Genomic DNA, 23,875 nt, shown 5'->3' on the forward strand with positions numbered 1-23,875 from the left:
TACTGTATATCTTACAAAAGAAGACATTTCGGTAACGAGACCTTCATCAGGCAAAAAGATGATTTTTTTTTTTCCCTGATGAAGGTCTACTTATTGAAACTTTGCAATAAATGTACAAATAAATACATTTAAGTAGATCCATAAAACTACCACAAGAATAAAGATTTGTGTGGTTGAGAAATGTCAAAGAGTGTCACATTCAGGTGTGTGTTTGTCATAATAGTGTGTAAACTCTACGCTAACGCTGTCTCCTCCACAGAGTCCGTACATATAGTTGGTCTGGAGGGGGAGCTGAAGAGCAACAGGCCTCTGACACATGAGACCACCTTCTCTCAGGATGTCCAGTCTATAGGTGAGAACACCCCACAGGGACTATTTACTCAAATTTTTTACTTAACCCTTTGAAACCTGGACCGACACCCCTTTTCTTGGGCTCCATTCCGACGTCTTTTACAAGCATTCAAATCATTAAACTCTGAGCAAATTGGTTTGATTTCTTTCAAAAACATGAGAAAAAAAGGAATTAGCAACTTGGCAAGAACGCAAATTACAAGAAATGAGAAGATTTCAATTTTTTTTTAATCTCGAAAACTATATTCAAAATTATTTTAATAGAATTATCATAATAGATTCAATTTTTTTCCAGATCATTTCCTTTATTTATTTATTTATTATAATTTCCTCTAATTTACACGTAACTTTCTTGTACTTTTAATGAATTAATTTCTTGCAAATTTTTTGGTCAAGTAAAATGCATAAATATTGTATGTTATTGTTTTACTTCACTGCAGCTTTAGTCACTTTGCAGTTTCAGATTAATACAAATAATAATCAACTAGAAATTATGAGGTATTATAAAATACATGTGACAAGTGATATACCGAAAACATCAGAGAGAATATTTTTTAAAAAATGACAGGAAACAGTTTACAGTGGGAGGGATTCCATTAACCTACCTACCTTTGAGCAGAAGTTGAGCAGATCATCTGGAAGTTTTGAATTCACAATCCCTCTGTGAAAACGTCGACTATCACCTCCCAGAAAACCCTCATACATGGCCGCTTCCACGTAATATATGGCTCCATAACACACCTACATGGCCTTGGATTGGAAATAATGACAGCTAGTGTGGTGCAGTAAAAGTAAAGCTGCTAATGTTTTGAAGATCACCATGCTTCTTGGAATGTTATCACCTGAAGAGAAGTCGTATAACATCACTTATTCTGCAATTGTGTTTTATCGACATTTCAAATATTTCGCCACGTTTTGTGTAAATCTGTAATGGAAAGTCGCCTACTTTTACTTGTAGTGAAGTATTTTTAAAGTGTGGTATTTGTATTTTAATGGTTAATGTTGTAGATGAGTATAGCTCAGCTTTAACTCTGTCTGTCTGTCCAGTGTATTTTGAGAAAACGCTGCTTGCAGTGTGGCGTCACGGCTGGCAGAGGAGAGGACAAGGTTTCACTGAGGTGCTGGAAGAAACCACTGACCCCAGAAAGATCTACAGACTGGTGCAGTCAGACAGGTGCAGCACCATCACTCTCTCACTGCTGTGGTGTTCATGTCTGCTCGCTCGAGCAAGTAGTGGATATTAAAAACTGTGACCTAATGGCAGCAAGTCAGATGATCCCCAAAGTTGGTGGGATTCATCCTCAGAGCTCAGAGAGCCATGAAAATCTGTAAAAAAAAAAATTAAAAAAAAATTCATAGACATGCATTAAATATTTGTTTAGATATGTTAATATTATATTTCAAAGTGGTGGATTTGAAACCTTTATGTGGTTTTAATTAAGTTTAAAGTAACACCAGCGTAAACTTAATTTAAAAAGAGGAAAAAAAGTGCAATTTAACAAGAAAAAAGTAGTAATATTATGAGAATAAAGATGTAATTTAATAAGAATAAAACTCTACCATTTTAAAAGTAAAAGTCCCTAAAATATGAGAAAAAAATTGTCCTCTGATAAAGTGTGGTCCCTAATATAAAGTAACATACAACAGAAGTACCAAAGAACAGTATTACGACATTTTTTAAAATAAAATTCTTCTTGTAATTTTGGGACTTTTTCTTTTAAAATTGCAAAATTTTATTCTAATTAAATTAAGCATCTAATGAATAATTAAATTAATAATATTACCACTTTCTTCTCTTGAAATTACAGATTTAATCTGTTAATTTCAGGATGTTTTCTTGTAAAATTGCTTAATTTTATTCTAAACAAATTTAGAAAATAAATAAAATTCTCTACATGAATAAATTACAACTTTTCTCTCAAAATTACAGCTTTATTTTCGTATTTTTATAACTTTTTCTTTTAAAATTGTATAATTTTATTCTTATTAAGTCTTTATTTTTGTAATATTCTTACTTTTTTTGTAAAAAATTGCACAATTTTGTTCTAATTAAATTAAGTCCTTATTCTCATAATATTACAACTTTTTCCCTCAAAATTATGGCTTTTTTCTTGTTATTTATTATTTATTTATTTATTTTTTCTTTTAAAATTGTAGAATTTTATTCTTATCATATAAAATCTTTATTCTTGTAATATTATGCCTTCTTCTTGTAAAATCCTCTCCTCTGACCTCCCTGCCCCTCTCTCTCTGCAGGATGGTCGTCTTGGAGACGCGTCAGACAGATGACCAGTCTGGGCTGTCCAACCTTTACGTCCTGGAGATTGCTGAGAACTACGTCATGTTGCCCTGACTCTGTCTGCTGGGACAGGGCATCATGGGAAACTAACTCTGACAGTATTTTATTTTCTAACGAGAGGAGAGGAGCTCTGTGAGACGGAGAGGATTGTTGTTGTGTTTTTATAGCCTCCAGTCTGGGGCAGTCTGCTCTTATTTATGCTGAGATCCAGAAGAACCTGCAGAATCCAGACAGCTGGGAAAACCCTAAATGAGCAGTGAAGGACGGCCCTCCTCCAACACTAAAGAGGAGTCTCTCTGCAGCCGCCTGCAGGGACCGAAATGTTTGATGCCTCAGACACAAACAGGAAGGACTGGATGGACTCATACTGTGTATGTCGGTGTTCAAGATACACAATTCTCGCTGCCGTTACATTTTAATAAAGATAATTCACACAAGATGAGGAGAACTGTACTCATCTGATGCTGTGTGACTTAAATTTGTGAAGAAAACTTGTCTCACGTGCCTTTGAAGTGAATGGCGATCATATTGATGTATTGATTGATAGGTGACCATTTTTAACAACAAAACTATATCAAAACATCTGTCTGCAAACTCTTAGACAACTTGTGCAGTATTTTAATATGTAATAAGATACAAATAAATAAATAAAAAAGACTGCACCCCAACCACATCCTCCTCTGATAAATAAAGTACAGTCCCTTACATAGGTCACGATATTATGAGATAACTTAATTTAATGAGAATTTTAAAAAATGAAGTTGTAATATTACAAGAATAAAGTAATTTTATTAGGAAAAAAAACTTTTAGGGAAAGAAAAAGTCACCTGACATTCAGTTAAGTCAAAAATATTAAGCCTGTTTCTAGTAAAATCGTATAAATTTATTCTCATTAAAATATGTCTTTATTCTCAAATGTTTCCACTTTATTCTCGTAATCTTAAGACTTTTTCTTGTATATCTGTATATTTTGTCCTCTGATAAAGTACAGTCCCTAATATAAAGTAACATACAACAAAGTACCAAAGTACAGTATTAAGACATTTTTTTCATAAAATTACAACTTTTCTCCTAATATTATAACTCAATTCTCTAAATCTATTATCCTCCTTTGGACCAGCCCTCCTCTGATAAATAAAGTACACTCCCCTCAGTAGATCATAATATTGCAAAAGTAATGTCGGAATTTAATGAGAATAAAGTCATCAAGAAAAAAATAGTCATAATATTACAAGAATAAAGTTGGAATTTTATTGAAAAAAAGTAATGTTTAGAAATTAAACTTATCTTCATAAAATTACAACTTTATTCCTCTAATTTTACAACCTTTTCTTTTAAAAATTGTATATTATTCTCATTAAATTACATCTTTATTCTTGTAATTACAATTACTATTATTTTTTTCTCTCGATTATAACTTTTTTTTTCAAAATATCATACAATTTTATTCTCATTATAATAATTTTTATTCTCGCAATATGACTGTTTCTTCTTACAAAATTATGGCTTTATTCTCATAATTTTAGGACTTTTTCTTGCAAAATTGTATGATTTTATTGTCATTAAATCCATAACCATTTCATTCTTACAATTTTAGGATTTTTTCTTTCAAAATTACAACTTTTCTAATTATTATCTATATTTTCATTATAGTACTTTATTCTCGTAATATTACAGCGTTTTCTCACAAAATCATGACTTTTTTTCTCATAATTTAGGACTTTTTTTTGTAAAATTATATAATTTTATTCGCATTAAGGAGTTTTTTATTTTTTAATTTTCACTATGGCCCTAATCCTTCCAGCCAACCCCATTCTCTGACAAGTAGGCTAAAGGACAGTCCCCTAGTACAGCAGAAAAGTAAAGTAAAAATAGCTACTCTGTATATAATACAATAATGTTATTTTTTTCTTGACCAAATATATTTTAAGTGTTCCTGTTGAGTGTCACCAGGGGTTTAAAATGAGGGGTAAAGAGGCGGCAGGCTGTCCGGAGCCGGGTGCCCTCTCTCTGCCCCCTCAGAGCGCAGTGCCGGGCCGGGCCAGCAGCAGCAGCAGCAGCAGCCGACGCATCATCTCACGTACTTTACGCACGCTGGATGAACGGAGGCAGAGACCCGGTCGAGAATGATGCTTACACCGGCTCAGAAGGGCTTTCTTTCGGGCTTTATTTACCGGTTGGTACCGGTGCTGGTGTAAAATGCCCTGGAGCGGAGCGGGAGTGCTGGTCGGCCTCGCTGATCTCGGCTGCTCGGCGTCGCCTCTCCCATCTTAATTCTAGGACTTTTTTTGTTTTTTTTTTATTGTAGCGTTTTTATTTCCAGGTCAGAATCTGTGTTTCCTGTGCGGCTTGTTTGTACTAAAAATGGCCGGAGATGGCGGCGCTCTGAAGGATATCAATGAGATTAAATCCCAGTTCCGGACCAGAGAGGGCTTCTACAAGCTGCTCACCCTCTCCGACTCGCAGCAGCGGGGCGGGCTGCCGCGGGGGCCCTCCGCCGGAGCCACGCTGGGCCCCGGGGCCGGACCCGGTCCGATACCCGGCGGAGGGGTCGGGCTGCTGCAGGGGCCCGGGGCTGCCGCCGCCGCTGCCGCCGCCGCCGCCTCCTCCTCCTCCAATGCCGCAGCCAACTCCTCTCCGGCGGGCTTCCTGCCGCCGGTCCGGGTCTCCATGGTGAAGCTGCAGCCGGAGGACCCGAGCGAGGAGTCGGAGCGGGTGTGCTTCAACATCGGCAGGGAGTTGTATTTCTACACGTACACCAACATCAAGAAGGTGAGCCTCCTCCTCCTCCTCCTCCTCCACCTCCTCCGTTAGCAGGATGACAGACTGGATGGTTAGCTTAGCATGCTAGCTGCGGGTTTTATTTCATGTTTTTGAGGCCCCGTGTGCTCGTGCTGCACACAGGAGGTGCACACGTTTATGCACTGCGACACGATGGCAGTCGGTGTGAGCTTCACTATAATACAGCCAAGGTGTGAGCTGACAGGAGATGGTGCATCATGCAGGCGGATGTTCGGTGCCAGAGGAGGCTACAGGAGGACAACAGGAAACACACAACTCACTGCAGCCATCAAAACAAAAAGATGCTCATGTCATATCAACCAGTCCTCATCAGTGGTGCAAGAAGTGCCCTGTTCACTTCCTTTATTGAAGTAAAAACTCTACAGTTTGGGAATACGTCCTGCAATTAAAATTTTACTCAGGCCCAAGAATAAGCAGCCTGTCTTAAGAAAATTATTAAAAAGGTGACTCCAGAATTACCTCAAAAATGAATGGAAAAAATGGAAGAGGGTTAGAATATATATATCTATACATCTATCTATATCTATCTATCTATCTGTCTATCTATCTATATATGACTGTGTGTGTGTGTGTGTGTGTGTGTGTGTGTGTGTGTATAAAAAAACAACTGGGGAAAATGGCAAGAAAACTACATTTATCATAACAATAATTTTATATTTAAAATGATTCTACAGAAAAAGATTTGATACAGATTTTAAAAGTAATTTTCAGCAAGGTCATTTTTATTTCACTTTTTCTTTTGTCAGGTAATTTTCTGGTAACTTTTTAAAAAAATATTATTATTTCATGCTAATGTTTGGGCCATGTCTTGCTAAGTTGGTCATTGCATTTTGCCCAAGTTTTTGAAAGAAATCAATTGGCCCAGGTTTATAAGGGCTAACTACAATCAGGAAAATGTATTATTATGTATTATTTATCAGAGGAGGGGGCAGCTGGGGCTTGACTTTTCTTTGGTTTTGGAGATTTTTGGATTGAAAATTTTACTCAAGTAAAAGTAAGTATAATCATGAAGTTGTAGATGTACTTAAAGTATTAAGAATAAAAGTACCCTATAAAATTAAAGTAAATAAATAAATTAAAAAAAAAATATATAAAATGACTCTACACTTGGAAACCTAATTAGTTTTACTTTTTTCAATAACATTAGAAGAGGGCAATGAAAAACAAAAGAAGACATTAACCAAAAATTTGAAAGAAAATTCTGTAATTCTGTAACATAATCTTAAATATGTAACTATGATTATTAGCTATAAATGTAGTTATTTGCTAGCTTTTTTCTTTTTCCTTAGACAAAAATCTAAGTACTGAGGAGGGACTGGTGTTTTTAATTTTGGCTTAGGTGAGGGACACACAACTTGATAAGGTAGTGTTTTATATTTATTTGAAATAAAAAAGTCACACCCAAGCCACCCTCCTCCTCTGATAAATAAAGTACGGTCCCACAGCACCGGCACAGAAGCTAAGCGATGTCCTACTGTGGACAGGGCCACAGAAAGACATACTTTGACCACCCACAAAATCAATATCAGTTTAATTATTCACTATACTTGAATCTTGTGTCCTCTTTACCTTCCACAACAGCTGATTGAGGCAGCGGTAGATCAGCAGCTCCACTGTTCAGTGCAGTTCAGAGGAATCTGATGTTTTTAATACAACAGCTTTAATTCCCATGGGTGAGGGCTGTCTTACAGCAAGGTAAAGCACTGAAAATATTCTAAATAAAGCATAAAATTAAAACTGATATTGATGCTTTTAGGTAGCTTAAAACTAATCAATGAAGGCAGAGTTCGCTCAGCGTCGTCTAACCGGGAGTTCATGCTTGGCAGATGGGAGAAGTTTCTTCTGGTTGTGACCTGCAATCCTCACCGCTGGACACCAGGAAATCCAAACTGTGCTCCTTTAAAAATAGACCGCCAGAAAGGAGAGAAATGTCAATAAAACAGCTGAAACCAAACTTTTGAGCTGTAGTCAGAATTTAGTGTGAAAATCAGCATAATTTCCAAAGCTTTATATATATTTAGTCACAAAAATAATTCCTCATACATGACACAATCTGACATCATGAATGACTTTTCTGAGGGAGGTAGTATATCTGTTTGTCCTCCAGTTTCTCCTCCTCATGTAACTTGTTTGTAGCATTGCCAGCATTTACCGAGGATTCTTTTTGGAGAGCTAAAACTGCTCGCAGCAAGCTGCACCACTCGCTTCTTAATGAGGAATGCTAATAACCCATTTAGGAGGAACTGGGAGGACAAATGCACAAAGCTTCCCCTCCTCTAACGGGACATGGATCAATGACGGAAAATGTTGTAACAGAGTACCTTTTTAAAACGCCAAGGCTTCTGTTTTTTTTTCAGTCACACCTTTTAGATTAATTTCCTCTTTTCTGGGCCATGATTGAATGACTCCATAAGTGCAATAAACTGAGTTTATTTGCCAGGAATTTGGGTCTTTTTGACTGATGCAGATATTTGTAGGTTTCTGACACCACCATCACTAAACTTCAAAAAAAGAGAGTCAGGCAATCAGCAAACCCACTCTTTATCAAATTTAAAAGCACTTAAAGTCAAAGATCTGGCTGATTTCAAAGCGGTTCAAATCATGTTCAGAGCTAAAAACCATCTTCTACCTAATAATATCCAGAAGTTGTTTCAAAGGAAAGAAAGTTTACATAATTTTAGAGGAATTTTTATATATTATGAAACAATTAGTGAGGACTAATGCAAAATATATTTGTATTACAGCCAAAGGGGTTAATTTATGGAACAGCTGTTGTGCTGAATTGAAACAAAGTTTTGTGTAGGAGTTTTTTGTATTCCAAATTCTAAATATTAACAGAAAGATTTTCATTTTTATTGCAAATGCATTTCGGTTCTAAATATCAGTTATCAGTCTCATTAACTACTAATAATAGGTATATCGTTATCGGCCCTGAAAAACTGATATCGGTCGACCCATACAGTGTGACTTTGTTTTCTGTATTGATGTGTTTCTTTGTTTTGGGAATTGGGGATAATTGGGAAATTGGGGATATAATGCACATTTTTTAGCACTTCCTCCTGCTCCTTTTTGGACATGAAATGCTTGCGTTTGTTTACTGAATATGTCCGAAGGACATTCTGGTGTTCTTTTTCTGGCTAATATTTTATTTTGTTCTGTTTTATTTGGCACGTTAGAAATAAAGATCTAACCTACTAACTTACTAATAGTACATTCAGCAATCAGGCAGCATAATGTTCCACGTTCTCAAAATTCAGAGATTCAGAATTTTATTGATGTCAAAGGACCCTGAGAGATGTTGCTTGTAAAGTTAGAATTCAGTCTGAATGATTTAATGTGAAATTCAGCCTCCAGCATGTTTACGTAAATCAGCAGGGATGCGCAGATATGGTGTAAGAGCCACTTTATCACATATTATATAATTGGGAAAAAATGTCAGTGTTGGCATATGACATATTACATAGGTTTTGATATAATTCATGTTTTTACATTTGTATACTTTGAATGGTGTATGGTAGTAGACCAAAGTTATGTTTACTTATTATATTATTTCTGCAGGCTAAGTTATGTACCACAGCTATGGTGCTATAAGGCAGTTAAGTGCACATGACAAAAGAGAATAGGATGACGTCGTGCTAGAAGAAGATAGAAGTCTGCGTCGGTGTGGATCAATATAAGTTTTCTGAGTGTGCTTTATCGCGTAGGAACATGTTGAAGCGTTTTATGCGAGATAGAAACAAGACATCAAGTCGATAGTGGACCAAATGAGATGTAATTATGGAAGGACTAGTTATTGTTTACTTTCATTTTGCATTGCCTCTTGTTGCTTTCACAAATAGATTGTATATAAAGATTGACAACACGCCCTTACTTAACCCCACTATGCTTAAGTGAGGTTAAAATATCTGAGATACGGGCGTCGGTAATGTCATTGAGAGCCAGAGTCTGCGCTGTGGAGATATCTGTGGTGCGGAGTTCCCACCAAAACACCCGGTCAACCAATCACGAGCAGTTCCATTGAAGGCAATATGGACTGATTGTCACAGCTGCCAATCATGCTGGAAAAGCCCCCTATTGTAGAATGTAATAACTCATTAAAAACAAGCTTATCATAGAAATAAAGACTTAAACATCAGGGTGATGAGAATTACCTTCGGTGACAGAAACCATTTTTGGGAAAAATGTATTTGGCGTGTACTTAGTTGGCCCATGTCCCATTCAGTAACATGAAGGGGGGCTTTATGACCTATACTATAGTCAGACACCAGGGGGCGGTCCAGATTGAAAAGTTACACTGGAGGTGCTGTCATGTTGTCCATCTTTACATACAGTCTGTGCTCTCACATCATTGATTAAAATGGTTCCACACAAAATTTGTGGAAATGCAGGGTGGTTCACTAGATCAATCAATAAAAAAAATATTTATATAGCACCTTTCAAACAAATCAACTGAAATTCAGTCAGGCAATATCACAGGAGAGGTCTTACTGTTGTACTGTATATAATCATAGCTGTGATTCAGCCGAAGATAATCACAGCTGTGATGGTATAAAGTACAACAGCACAACCTCCAGTGTGATATTGCTTTTATATAACAGTTCCACAAGCGCCATTTATTATTTAACAGTAATTAGTGACAAAAGATGATGACTTGTTTGTTTATTTATTGATATTTTTGGCACACTGACAGAAATAGTTTCACATCTGCTGGAACTGACTGCTGTCGCCTAGCAACACATAAACATTTTCCTGCACACTAGCTTGCTAATCTGTTTTAGCTCGGTCTTCATGTTATGCACAGAGCAGCTGCTTAGTATCATGAACACTGAGATACATAGGTATCTCTGTGTTTTCAGTGAAATCAGAGTCTGTTAACAGACACTTTGGCAGCCTGTGTGATTCAGCTGACGTAGTTTGATTGGACAGTGCGTCACTCCTGCGTGTGTCCACTCACTGCCGTGATCTCTGTCACCTCGAGTCCCGTTTGTGTGTGTCCGTGTCCTCAGGCTGTTGTTGATGTGGGACGAGTGTGCCCCTGCCTCACTGCACATTCTTATAACATCTGTGACAGTGGTTTGATCCCAGGAATCGGCGGAATACCGAAACTCGTACGTAGCAGCTGCTCCCATATAGGCCTGCAGGTAGGGGGCTTTTGTATGAGGTGGAATTTTGCTCAGATATTTTTTGAAAGATAATGCCAGTCAGAGGGAATTTCCTCGCTCTTCCAACGCTGATACAATCTGTGGTAACCTGTCAAAGGTGTCTGAACGCAGCACAAAAAGGCAATGTAGAGCCAGGTTTCAAAGGGTTAAAAGTAACACATTTCAGCCCTTCAGATCCTCCTCCAGTGTTTAGATAGCATAGAGGTTTCAAGAGTCTTGGACAGAACCAGTTCAATATCCAGAGCAAAGTGGATAAAGGGAGTATCAGACTGAAACTCTTATCATCTCATGTTCTGCTTGTGCATCACGGTTCTCTTTCTTTTTCCCTCTGTGTTGTCTGCAGGCGGTAGACCTCAGTAAGCCCATAGACAAGAGGATCTACAAGGGCACTCAGCCGACGTGTCACGACTTCAACCAGTACTCAGCCACAGCAGAGAGTGTAGCTCTCATCGTGGGTTTCTCTGCCGGACAGGTCCAGTATCTTGACCCCATCAAGAAGGAAACCAGTAAACTCTTCAATGAGGAGGTATTGTATCTGTGTGTGTGTGTGTGTGTGTGTGTGTGTGTGTGTGTGTGTGTGTGTGTGTATGTTGTTAATGTGGCAGCTCTGTCTGATATAATTTGTCATTCCTTTATAGATTTTTAGATATTCTTTTAGACATTTGTTTTTTTGCCTCAGTTTGGATGCTGTGATGTCTTCAAGGTTGTTCCTTTAATGTGCTTTTACTGCGTCAAACTTAACTGCCTCCTTCTCTAATAATGGGTCTCCAAATTAAGTTTAGGAGACTGTGTGTGTGTGTGTGTGTGTGTGCAGGCTTTGTCTGGGTGTCTCCTGAATCACCTCAGCAGGATTTGCTTCTCTAAATGTTTTTCTGTCCTCATCTCCTACCCCGTGGTTTTTTCTCTCTTTGTTTCTTTATCCCTGAAGACCTTCCCTCCACTCCAGACATTCAGACCATGGCTGTTGCCTCCACGCTGGCAACAGCCATGGCTGTAGGCCTTATGATTTCGGGTTGTCCATCTGTCCATCCATATGTATGTCCCCCAACAGCTCAAGAACACCTTGAGGGAATGTTTTTAAATTTGGCACAAACGTCCACTTGGACTCAACAATGAGCTTATTAGAATTTGGTTGTTGAAGGTCAAGGTCACTGTGACCTCCTCTATCTCAGTCTTGGTAATACAACATCAAGAACATTTCTACAAATTTGGCACAAACATCCACTGCAACTCAGCAATGTACTGATTAGAATTTGGTCGTCAAAGGTCACTCTGACCTTGAGTCTGTCTCATTCTTGTGAGTACAATATCTGAAGAAGGTTATGATGGGACTTCCTCAGATTTGGCACAAACATCCACATGTACTCAAGAATGAATTGATTAATTTGTTAGAGTTTGCTGCTCAAAGGTCACTGTGAACTATTAAAACATGATTTTGGCCATAATTCAAGAATTCAGCGCTAATATTCACACAAATGCCTGATAGGATATATGACAAAGGTTAATCATTTTATATCCAGGGTTTACACTGTCATGGAAAACCTATTAAAGTCATGGAATTTCACAGTCACATTTTGCAGGCTGGTAAAAGTCACAGAACTAGTGAAAATGATTGAAAGTTTTGGGAAGGTCATAGAATTTTGTTGTGTGATGACGATGTTACAGTAATCCTCACTGGAGAACCTTCCATGTTACAAAACAGCAAATTTATTTTATTTAGCTGTCAACATAATGTAACATTAATATGCATCGGTGTGCGATTATTCTTTACCATCGCATATGTTTTTGTCATTTTCTCCCCACGTTCCCTCTCGCTCTTCATGTTTTCCAGCTAGCGGAAATTATGTTTGAACAGAGTATCTATCTGACATGTTTGGAAAAATGTCGGGAAATTTTTTTAGTATGGGTCCTTCAGAAGTCATGGAAAAGTTTTGAAATATTGTCCTTGAAAATGTGTTGGAACCCCGTAAATTCAAGATGTCAAAGGTCAATTGTGACATCATAAAGTGCTGCAGAAAACACTTTCCTGGCCGTTACTCAACGTCATACGTCAGGACCAGAAGGCAAGGCAATTACATTTTCACTCTTTTCTCACCCATTCTTTTAATCTTCTCCTCCACCCTTCTGTCTTTCTCCGCTCCCTTGTCTTTTCCTCTGTCCACCTCCTTCTTGTTTTCCAGAGGTTGATAGACAAATCCAAGGTGACGTGTCTAAAATGGCTCCCCAAGTCCGAGAACCTGTTCCTGGCCTCCCACGCCAGCGGCCACCTCTACCTCTACAACGTGGACCACCCGTGTGGCACCACGGCCCCGCAGTACTCTCTGCTGCGGCAGGGAGAAGGCTTCGCCGTCTACGCCTGCAAAACTAAGACGCCGCGCAACCCGTTGTTGCGATGGGCCGTGGGTGACGGAGGCCTCAACGAGTTCGCTTTCTCCCCAGATGGCATGCATGTGGCGTGCGTGGGCCAGGACGGCTGCCTGCGCGTCTTCCACTTTGACTCGATGGAGCTGCAGGGGGTGATGAAGAGCTACTTCGGCGGGCTGCTGTGTGTGTCGTGGAGCCCCGATGGGAAATATCTTGCCACGGGCGGAGAGGATGACCTGGTTACCGTGTGGTCGTTCGCAGAAAGCCGTGTGGTTGCAAGAGGTCATGGCCACAAGTCCTGGGTCAACGTGGTGGCGTTTGACCCTTTCACGACGTCCCTAGAGGATGAGGAGCCTATGGAGCTGAGCGGCAGTGAGGAGGACCTCCACCAGGGGGCGCCAAATAACTCCATGCACTTTGGCCGGGTCCGAACGAGCAGCACGTTGTCGCGTCTCTCTCGGCATAGCTCTAAAGGTGGCGGTTCGGCATCGGTCACATACAGGTTTGGCTCCGTGGGGCAGGACACTCAGTTCTGTCTGTGGGACTTGACGGATGACGTGTTATACCCACGCCTGCCGCTGTCCCGTGCTTTTACTAACACTTTTGGACCCTCGCTGTCCAACTCTGGCAGTGGGGGGGTCAACAGCACCTCAGGTGGGGGAGGAAGCGCAACAGTTGAGGGGCACCATCACCCGCCAAACACCAACACCGGCACCACCAACCCACCAACGCTCCCCTTACCGCTTCCTCGATCCCTTTCTCGCTCCAACTCCCTGCCCCACCCAGCCGTGGCAAACGCCTCCAAAGGCCAGGGTGCCTCAGAGGGCGGCGGCGGAGGGGGAGGAGGAGGAGGGAGCAGCGGCGGAGGAAACAGCACCCCCTTCAGTATCGGCCGCTTTGCCACGCTGTCACTCCAGGAGCGCAAGTCGGACAAGTCAGGCTGCAGCAGCGGGGTGGAGAAGGAGCACAAGAGGTACCACAGCCTGGGCAACATTAGCAAAAGCAACGACAAGATCAATGTGGCGCCGAGGAGCAACCGACTGGACGCCGCCAAGGTCCTGGGCACCACGCTGTGCCCGCGCATGCACGAGGTGCCGCTGCTGGAGCCGCTGGTGTGCAAGAAGATTGCACATGAGAGGTTGACCGTCCTGGTGTTCATGGACGACTGCATCATCACCGCCTGCCAGGAGGGTCTCATCTGCACCTGGGCGCGGCCGGGGAAGGCGGTGAGTCGGCAGTTATCTCTCTCAGTAGAAAATTAGGAAATACATCAAACTGTGGCTACAAATAACATTTTTTTTCATGATTAAAGATTATAGCTCTGTCAGACAGAAAGCGTTTTGTAACATGCAAAACGCTTTCTGTCTGACAGAGCTCTAGTTTATATAGTTTTTGAGTCTTTACCATACCTAAACGCCTGTTTTTATTGAGGCCTGCCCCAATCAAACAGAGCATTTTTTGCAACTTGCTGAATCTTTTTGTTTTTTTTAATTGTCAACAAGTCAAAATCAAAATCTCCTATCCTCAGCTTAGCTGCTATTGTGCTGTGAAGTGAAAACACACATACGTTAAGATCTGCATGAAAAGTAGTTTGCATTTTGGGATGAGTCAGGGACAGTTTGATCTGCTATGTAGAGCTGTAAACTTTTGACTTGCTGGTCGATTGTTTTATGTTCTTTTCCAACGAAAACCAAACCATTTGTCCGTGGCTGTTGTTATTTGTTGGTGTTTGTCCCGCCCATTCTCCACTGTGATTGGATGGCTGGTGACACTCCTTGTTTGAGCGGCAAGATGGCTAATGTCAGCTTCGGATGCAGTGTCAGGTTTTTCGCATTGTTCCTGTTTAACGCTTAATGAGACAAACTCACGCACGCAGCTTATGTGGAAAAGCATTACAATGCACAGTTTATTTTCAGTTAATATTACATTGGTCATGATATTTATTTTTCACAGAAAATAAAACACTTGGACACAAAGTGTTCCCAGGTGGAGTGTTCTCAGTGACCTATGGTGATTTAGTTAACCTCAAGATAACGTGCAGTTTTTTCCCCCCATCAACCAACAGATTGGTTGAAGAGGAAGTCGACTATATCAGTCCACCATGAAAGTTGAAACTTTCTGTAGTTAATTACAGCCCTCCAGTTCCGAAACATTTGACCTAATTACAAAACATTAGAACATAGTTAAGGCCACAGTTTGCTCAGATATGTCTTACAGCTTGGTCAGGGCAGCGAGCTGGTGACAGGGCTCCCATGGTCATGAAAATCCTGGAAAAGTCCTGAAAAAGTTATGAAATTTGACCATGAAAATGTTTTGGAACCCCATTTATCTGATTGGACAACAGGAAAATTCACCAATAACGTTAAGAACTTTCCGCTCTCAGTTTCATTTTATGTTTTTTTTTAACTCAAAAATGCGAGGCGCTCAGGAACCCAAAGCAGTGAGCAAAACACTTCACTTTCACTGAAAACAGTTACATAAAGACGCCTCCTGTATTAAGACACACTCTGGCTGAGCGGGTCTAATGGTGTTTATTGATTTGTTGATTTGTCATTTAGTCAATGAAATAACAGTGAAAGTCAGGGTGACCTCTCGCTCTCTTGGATAGGGTGTGTGTCCCATGTCGGCTGAAACCTTGGTAACCCTGTGGGTTCAATTCCAACCCGTGGCCCCAATAAAAAAAGGAAAAACTGCCAAGATAATAAATTCATCAATTAATTAAAAAATAAAGATAAAACACCTTTAAAAATATGTATTTTCAAAAATAGTGAATGAAAATGAATCTGAACACGTGTTACTTTAATGTTACTTAGTGCATTTGTTAAGTAATATCTTTCACTGCAGTCAGTAATCACTTTTTTTAAGCTGATTTTGGGGGGGATATTTCAGACATGAAATGATTCAACAGTTGGAGATGATGTCATCTCTCTTCTATCGATGGCTTCTCATCTTCCTGCACTTTTAAAAAGTGGAGCAAAGGTTATTTTCTCAGTCTGATTGTCTCCGGTGTGTGACTTTGTGTTTTGTCTCTCTGTTCAGAACTTGACAGCACAGAACGGGAACTCTCCGAGCGGCACGGTGGTATAGCTGCGGGGGAAGCTTTGCACTCATCCACTCATCATGTCAAATTAGGGGCCAACAACCAGAGACCCAACCCCACCTACCACTGCAGTATTAAACCGTCAGTATAACCCTCTGTACCTGCCACAACCCGAACCCCGCTCCCCTCTGATTTCACTCTCACGGCGGCCGCTCTGCTGGGAAACTCTTCCTGAATCATCAGACTAACATGAAGTCCTCAGATAGATGTCAGACGCTAGCTGAAACAATCAGCTAGTTAGCCTTTTGCTCTGCTCAGACAAGGTTCTGGTAGCTGGCAGGGCATGGCCAAAAGTATGTGGACACCCCTTAAGTGTTAGTTTTATTTTTTTTATTGTGTGGATGAATCCCCTTACTTTAAAAAATATATATATATATTGCTGTCATGAGGTCAGAACTGCAATGCTACACTTCAAACTCAGTAACATGTTAAATCCCTGGTCTCTCCAGGGTGTTGAAACAAGTAATGCAAGTTCTCTCGCTCTCTCTCTCTCTCTCCGCTCAGAGTCGCACTCACAGGCCCCTTTAACACTGCCTAGTTAAGGCAGGAATATCACGGTGTTATGCTGCCTCTGCCCCTGCCCACTGTTCTGTATCAAAGGTACGATCCCATCAAAACGACGTTATGTGTAAACAGCGAACCTGGCGTGATGGGTGTGATGTTTTGACGCCATGTTATGTGTGTGACCCACTGCGGAAGATTTAAAAAGCAGCTGATAGCAGTTAGCAGCTAACTCAGAGAAGAACACTGGCTGTAAATATCATGCACACTGAAGTGGAGCTATGGTTATAGCTTATAAGTCCATTTAAGTGAAGTACTGCTCCTGTCCCAGTGTACAAGCACTGGATGAGAATGGATTTATTGATGGAAGTATGTGCAGCCCCGCCACAGTAAGTGGTGATATGCGCCCTCTCAGCTTGTTGCTATTGGACCTTCTTCGGGTTGACTTATTAAATCACATACCAAACAAGCTAGGGTTGCATGTCGGGTTCTTGCTCCAGCACTCGCCATGTTGATACCTTTGTCTTGTTTTGTTTTCTTCTTCTTCTTTTGTTTTTCTCCACTTTCTTCAACGAGTTAATGCTGGTCAACTTTCACATCAAACCCCAGCTGCATTATCTAGGTGTGTTAGTTCAGCGTCAAGAAATATATATTTTACTTATACTTAGTCTGATTTCAGTCCGACTAACATGTTTACATGTGTTTTGAGTCAAGTTTTAGTCGTGCTAACACAATATTTTGACTTTTTTTTCCCGTCATGTAAACGTACTGACTGAGCTTGAGAAGCTTCTTACCCTTTGACGCTAAATGATCGTTATTGACATGTGATGCTATGGTTACTATTCAGAAAGCGCTGCCAACTTGCATGTCATATGTCACACTAGAGTACGATGCTGTTGTGTTAACTGTCACACGTCATGCCTGTCACGCCTGGTATGATTCAGCAATGCCGGCATGCTGTCTATAATCCCTCACCAGCGAGATGCTGATGTTGAGCTCTTTGCAAAACTGCAAAGGCAGGTGGCGTAAAGAAGAGACTTCCTATAGCTACATCTCTGTGTAAAAAGCATTACAGTGAGCTTGAGCTGTTTCGGTGATGGTGTGAGTTTGTTCGGGCCATTTGTTGAATGTTAGAGTTGTTAGAGAGAGCTGGAGGACAGCAGTTACAGAAACGGTCTGTAAGCATTGCATTTTGTTTTTATTTTACACAGTGTCATAATATTTTTTGGGTCAGAAAATTTAAAGAAAAATTTGTTTTAACTGATATTTAGGTTAGTTTCACCTTTCAGTATTTTGACCATGATGTAACTTTAAATTTATATGGCAGCTTTTGATCCTTTACATTTGAAACATCTTGATTGCTAATGTTGTAGAACAGCTGCACTACACTTCAGGAGGAGTTTCCCACTCGGTGCCTCTGTGGAGGTTTATTTACAGTGCTTCGGCCCTCTGCCTTCACCTCGGCCCTCCGTCATTCTCTGCAGAGAGACTGCATTGAACAAACAGAGAACATTAATCCCTCCTGTCCATCTGCAGCAGCAAAGCAACAAGGAGTGAGCAGCAGGCTTCAATCGTCCTCCATCCCATTTTCCCCCTTCATGCAAAAGACTGCAAAAGCCACGGCCATTGTATTTAAGTTATTTATTTTATCACAAGACTGTGTAGTAATTTATAATGTAAATACTGAAAATACTCTATAAATACAAAAAGGACAAATGTGTATGGAAATAATGACTTGATGAAACGGAAGAGAAAAAAACGGGAAAGATGAAGAAAATTAATATATGAAGATCCTTCTATTGTACATAGCAACCACAGTTAAAAAATGAATGTCTGCTGTTTTAGGGAACTTGAAGATGTCAATGTGTTTTTATTTCGTGTGATAGAGTTTCTCCAGTTTGTCCCTGAAAGCGAGCTGGCATTTCAGGTCCAGTTTGACGTTTTAGGGAGTCGAGCACAGAGAGGTCGGCTGAATGATGCTGCCGAGCATCATGAGCGGACAAACAGCATCTTATTGAACAAATACACACTCTTGCACATTCCTAACGTGAAACGGCTAACACACACACACACACACACACACACACACACACACACACACACACACACACACACACACACACACACACACACAGACACACATAACCCCCTGATGGTGTAGCATCATATTTACTGTATCTCCATTCCTGTTGCACCTGAATTGCCTCTTGCAAGAATTTGCACATACAATAAATCCACAGTCCATCCTGAGCTGCCACGAGTGACACAGTGGGTGTTGTTGTCTTGTTTGATCTGTGCAGAAACCCACAACCATTCACCAGATGAGTTTTAACAGATTTAAAAGGTGTACATCTTTTGTGTCAAATTGTGGATTTTTCCTCAGTTCTGCTTATGGATTTCAGGGCCTATTGAATCTCTGTTCAGACTTCTGACAAAATATTTAGTTCATGAAAAGAAACCATGGAAGCGAAAGAAAAAAAACAAAACTTTTTTTTCCGTTTTTCTTTTTTGTTTTGTTTTGTTTTTTTTATTACCTGGATCGCCATCACTTTTCTTGTGCTCCGTTCATAAATATAAACCTATGAAATCTGAGGAAAATGGTTTGCTTTTGAAAATGTGAAAGAAAAGGCAATAAGCAACTTGGCAAGAACTGTTCACAAACAGCAAGAAATTAATGGATCTTGACAATTATTTTTTAAAATATGGGAAAAATGCTGTATTATAAATATCAGAATTAAATATTGAATAATATTTTAGAGTTGTTATTATTATTATTATTTTAATTTAGAGGTCACTTCCTTCTTTTATTCCCAACTTTTTTCTGTTTTTTCAGATTTTTAGGTAATTGCCATATACATTTTTTTTTTTTTGAAAGAAATCAAGCCCATGTTGCTCAGGTTTCAAAGGTTAACAACCCCACGAGGAGCCTAACAGTGTCAAGAAAACACAAATTTTTAACGTGAAACTGCTTTATTTAGTGTTTTTACTGGTTTTAATTACTGTGTCCATTTGTTTTTGAGAGGAAGAAACCTCTGTGGATGATTCGGCTCCTAGTAAAAAACCTTCTGAACAATGATTAATGAAGGAATTATAACCAGGAGGCGTTTCAGCTGGTTGCAATCTGCATTCCTCACCGTTAGATGCCGCTTAATCACTCTACTCCTTTAAGTAAAAGGGGGCCTAAACATCAGACAGCTGTACGCAGATATTTGGAAATAAAATACTTGAATTAGGCTGCACCAACTTTTAAACACCCGTCTTTGCGTATTTTATGAGAAGGGTGATATTATGAGGGTGAACAGATTTACCTTTTCCATCATGACAAAGCATGAATTTAGCCTTTAAGGTGAGACTGACCCCAGAGCCTGTGAGCTCATCCTGGACACAAAGACGAGTATAAACCATCACACTGGCAGCGACACAGTGTGAGGAAACCTTGTGCTTTGTCTGCTGCTACAAGGACGTAACCTTGTGCTCCTGCAGTGCTAGAAGTTGCTCTGCTATTTATAGGATGTGTTGTCAGACAGGTAACTCTGTATCTGATAAACAATACTGCGGGCCTGCCGCACTGTGAGGGAACACACATGTAAGACAAGAGTCAGTGTGTTATAATTAAATTTACAACAAGCAATAACCTGTTCTAAGGCTTTTGCGGTATCACCGTATTACGGTATTTGCATACGGTATTTTGCATTTCAAAAACTTTGAATATTGTTCAAAAGTTTCTTCGTAATTTAATTTAGAAAGGTAAACTTTGTTTACGTAACATTTTGGGTCACATCCTTCTAATATTTTGATTTTTTTGTTTTGTTTTTGTTTTTACAATTTTCTAGCTGTAGGCCATAATTATATTTTAAAAAAAATAGAAAAATGCTTGAAACATTTTAGTTAATGTAATGAGTCTTTTTCACAATATTTAAATTTTTTGAGATGCACCTGTATGTGATACCATGACCTTTAATACCATGATACTGTTGTGTGTCAATGCAAATGTGTTCCTGACTTTATTAAAGTCTGAATACTAATGATATTGAATACTGAATACTGAATACTACTAATCCTAATATTCACAGGGTGTGCAAAAGTTCCCAAACTCCAAGTGAGCTATCCTCTGTTTGTACCTCTTTCTTACATCTCGCATTTGAATTTAAAATACCAGGTAACATAACCCTGGATTTTCCTCAAAATGTATTCAACCATAACAAGGTGAACATGTGAAACAGCTGCATTTTGCTGCACAAGCTGTTAGAAGGAATCTGATGTCTGACCTTCCACTGACAAGGAAGAATACTTGACTGACCTATAAAATCATTTCTCTTCCCTGCAAAACGCTTTGACACCTGGATCACCTTCACTTACTTGTGCTAAATTTAGACATAAGTATTTAAACCTCTGAACTCTCAGCAAATTGGTTAATTTTCTTTTGAAAACTTGGGGAAAAGGACAATAAGCAACTTGGTAAGAAATGTTCTGCAAATTGCAAGAAAATAGTAGATTTGGAATTGGGGGTTTTAAATGCTAAGGAAAAATGTCCAAAAACTATTTTTATAATGATCATAATACTGTATTTAAAATTATTTTGCAGAGTACTAATATTTTTAAACACTTTTTTGTCACGTCATTTTTTTTTTGTTTATTTCTTTTATTTATTTATTTACTTATTCTTTTTTTATTTTTGATTTTCTTGTACTTTTTACTTTTTTTTTTTCTTTTGTTGTTGCTAATTTTTGTGTAATTTCTTATCAAGTTTCTCCTTGTCTTTTTCCCATGTTTTTGAAAAATCAAGCCGATCTGCTCAGGTTTCGAAGGGTTAATGTATGACACCATCCCTTGGGTACCAGAAAGAGAAAAATGAGGGTCCTGCTGCTAAAAGTAAATGTGAAGAGATCAGTCCGTATAAACTGTATGTTAGTATGTCACATGTAAAAATGATATTCAAAAAGAGAGAGGAATCTGTTTTTGCAGCCCGTTCTCATTCCATAGTCGTACAATACCGCCGTTTTGACAGTGCTTTCGGCGTATGATCCTGACGCAAAAAAAAAACCAACACTTTTTGCATCCACATGATACGCCTCCAGATGGTGTCAGCTGAGAACGCAGCCGGACAGAACCATTTGTGGTGTTATTATACAACACCAGACGGCATGATGCATGATACTCGCTTGAGAACACGGCTGCATGAAACCTGTCACCTCCACATGATACGCCACTTGACAGTTTCACCAATGCTGCTGGTACCAACGTAAGATGAGGAGCACAAAGCCATCTTTTCCAGCATGTGCTTTCGCTGATATCCCGGCGTTGGTTGTCATGAGCTTTTGTTGCTTAAACATAACCACGCGCAGCATAATCCCTCCATGTGCTTGTGTTGACATCGTAGTGGCATCCCAAAGCATCAACGGCAGACGCAGAAGGATGCCTAGAGCGTGATATGTAGACTTGGAAGTCCACTGCAAACTGGCAACATGTCACAACTTGGGATGAGAATGTGTTGGTATTTAATGATTTAAAAATGAACCAAAATCTTACTATTCTCTTTTCAAATCCAGACTCCAATACTTATGCTTTAATGAAAATGCATGTGTTTAGAAAGCACTGAGTAAACAACTGGATAAATAAGACTTGAATTATACTGCGTGAGCTGTGGGAGAGTTTGTAAAAGGATGTTTTTAAATGCCATCCTGCAGGACAAGAGTTCCATTCCAAAACAAGAAATTCAACACACAAAAAACAGTAGATCCAGTCATTCATTTAACCTGATTGCAGAGCAGAGGTGCACCCTGTATTTCCACGAGTCAAAGCCAACAGACTAAATGCCAGAAAGATGGAAGGTGATGATTTTAATTTGGCTGAACGAGTACTAAACTCCAAAATTTCACCTTTACATATGTTGTATCCCAGGCTACTTGAGCAGAAAGTACAAAATAAAAAAGCCTACAGACTTAAAAAGTAATAATAATAATTGAAATGCCATATTATACTGCTTATTCAGCAACTCAAATATTCAGCACCAAGGAAACACATATTCTGTGTTTTGATCATTTTATGGGACATTTCAGACTGAAACAAGACATTTTTCCCCTTATTTTTCTCTGTGTGTTTGTGTGTGTGTAAAATTCAGATTCACTATGATCATCAAACACTTGCCACATGCACGGACCCCTCCCCCACACACACACACACATACGCACACTTTTTCACACACTTTACCACTTTACGCCTCTTCTGGTGGGAGCTATAACAGCAGATGACATCACTGTATCCAGTTTGTATATGGAGATCTGTTATTAAAACGTTAAACCTGAAACAGACTTGTGTATGAGTGTTTCCTTGTAATAAATACTTTCATAATATTAATCCAACAAAACCATTTTGCAAATTTAAGACACAGCTGCAAATTCCACAAATAATAAAAAACAATCTGTAAATTAATATAATTAATTTACAAATAGATGAAAAGTATTTTGCAGTATGATATTATGATATTCATGAATCCAGTTTTTATTTGTGAATCTTAATTTTACGCTTCCAGATTTACATTTAATGCACACTGAGTCTTTTTTTGATTTAGAACAGAATGCCTTAATTATCATTGAACCGCTGTAAAACAAAATTTATGTGCAACCCCTCTCAGTGGTACAAAGGGAATAAATAAAAACGACAAAAATCATAAAATGATCCAACATCTCAGACAGATAAACTAAACTTGTAACAGCAGTAAAAAATTACAAATTGCATAGTCAGTGTATTGCAAAATTCATCTTTACGTTTGCAGCTGCGTTTTTGTGACTTTGGAAATCTTTTTTTGTTGTATTTTTGAAAGGTGTTCCATATTTACAGATTATACAATAACACATGCATTGTCGATCTGTTCACACAAATAAAATCAAAATTAAAATGAAGACAAATCTAACTTTATACGTACACGTTTATACGTTTATACGTATATTTGGAATAACCAGTTGTTTCTAGTTATGTTCCAAACACACACACACACACACACACACACACACAATATATGTTATATATATATATATATATATATATATATATATATATATATATATATATATATATATGGACACAGAAATCACCTGATAGTAAAAATGACAATTAATGGTCTGATCAGGTCTTTAAAAAAAGAGAAAGAAACAAGTTTATTGACTCAAAATATCCCCTATTTCTATTTCTGATGTATCTCCAGATATCTATATACATTATCAGTAATTATAAGATGACTTTATCAGTAGCGATGGCAAAACAGATTGCTTTTATCTTTACTTTTATTAAAAAATC

General features: G+C 39.0%; 2 protein-coding genes across 3 annotated transcripts in view; both read left to right on the forward strand.

Annotated features, from left to right (window-relative positions):
- map4k1 (mitogen-activated protein kinase kinase kinase kinase 1) overlaps positions 1-3,318 on the forward strand; it is a 50,011-nt gene extending 46,693 nt beyond the window's left edge. For both annotated transcript variants that reach the window (XM_088079327.1, XM_088079326.1), the window contains exons 31-33: positions 260-352; positions 1,399-1,525; positions 2,608-3,318. In XM_088079327.1, coding sequence (XP_087935453.1) covers positions 260-352; positions 1,399-1,525; positions 2,608-2,704 — 317 coding nt within the window. In that variant the 3' untranslated portion in view covers positions 2,705-3,318. The remainder of the gene's footprint in view (positions 1-259; positions 353-1,398; positions 1,526-2,607) is intronic.
- Positions 3,319-4,992: 1,674 nt separating this feature from the next.
- On the forward strand, positions 4,993-22,886 carry LOC121943215 (WD repeat-containing protein 20). The gene is made up of 4 exons (XM_042486687.2): positions 4,993-5,422; positions 10,958-11,140; positions 12,795-14,204; positions 16,018-22,886. Exons 1-4 carry the CDS (start codon positions 5,015-5,017, stop codon positions 16,063-16,065), a joined length of 2,049 nt encoding a protein of 682 aa, XP_042342621.1. The 5' UTR covers positions 4,993-5,014; the 3' UTR covers positions 16,066-22,886.
- Positions 22,887-23,875: the final 989 nt, after the last annotated feature.

This window comes from Plectropomus leopardus, chromosome 6 (genome assembly GCF_026936395.1).
Source record: "Plectropomus leopardus strain MGB_pleo_1.0 chromosome 6, ASM2693639v1, whole genome shotgun sequence".
In the NCBI taxonomy this organism is placed as follows: domain Eukaryota; kingdom Metazoa; phylum Chordata; class Actinopteri; order Perciformes; family Serranidae; genus Plectropomus; species Plectropomus leopardus.

Excerpts from the sequence above, each read along its gene's own strand:
- LOC121943215 (XM_042486687.2), top strand. The coding sequence starts at position 5,015 with ATGGCCGGAGATGGCGGCGCTCTGAAGGATATCAATGAGATTAAATCC. Across the intron at positions 5,423-10,957 it reads CGTACACCAACATCAAGAAG|GCGGTAGACCTCAGTAAGCC; the intron begins GTGAGCCTCCTC and ends TGTTGTCTGCAG. Across the intron at positions 11,141-12,794 it reads GTAAACTCTTCAATGAGGAG|AGGTTGATAGACAAATCCAA; the intron begins GTATTGTATCTG and ends CTTGTTTTCCAG.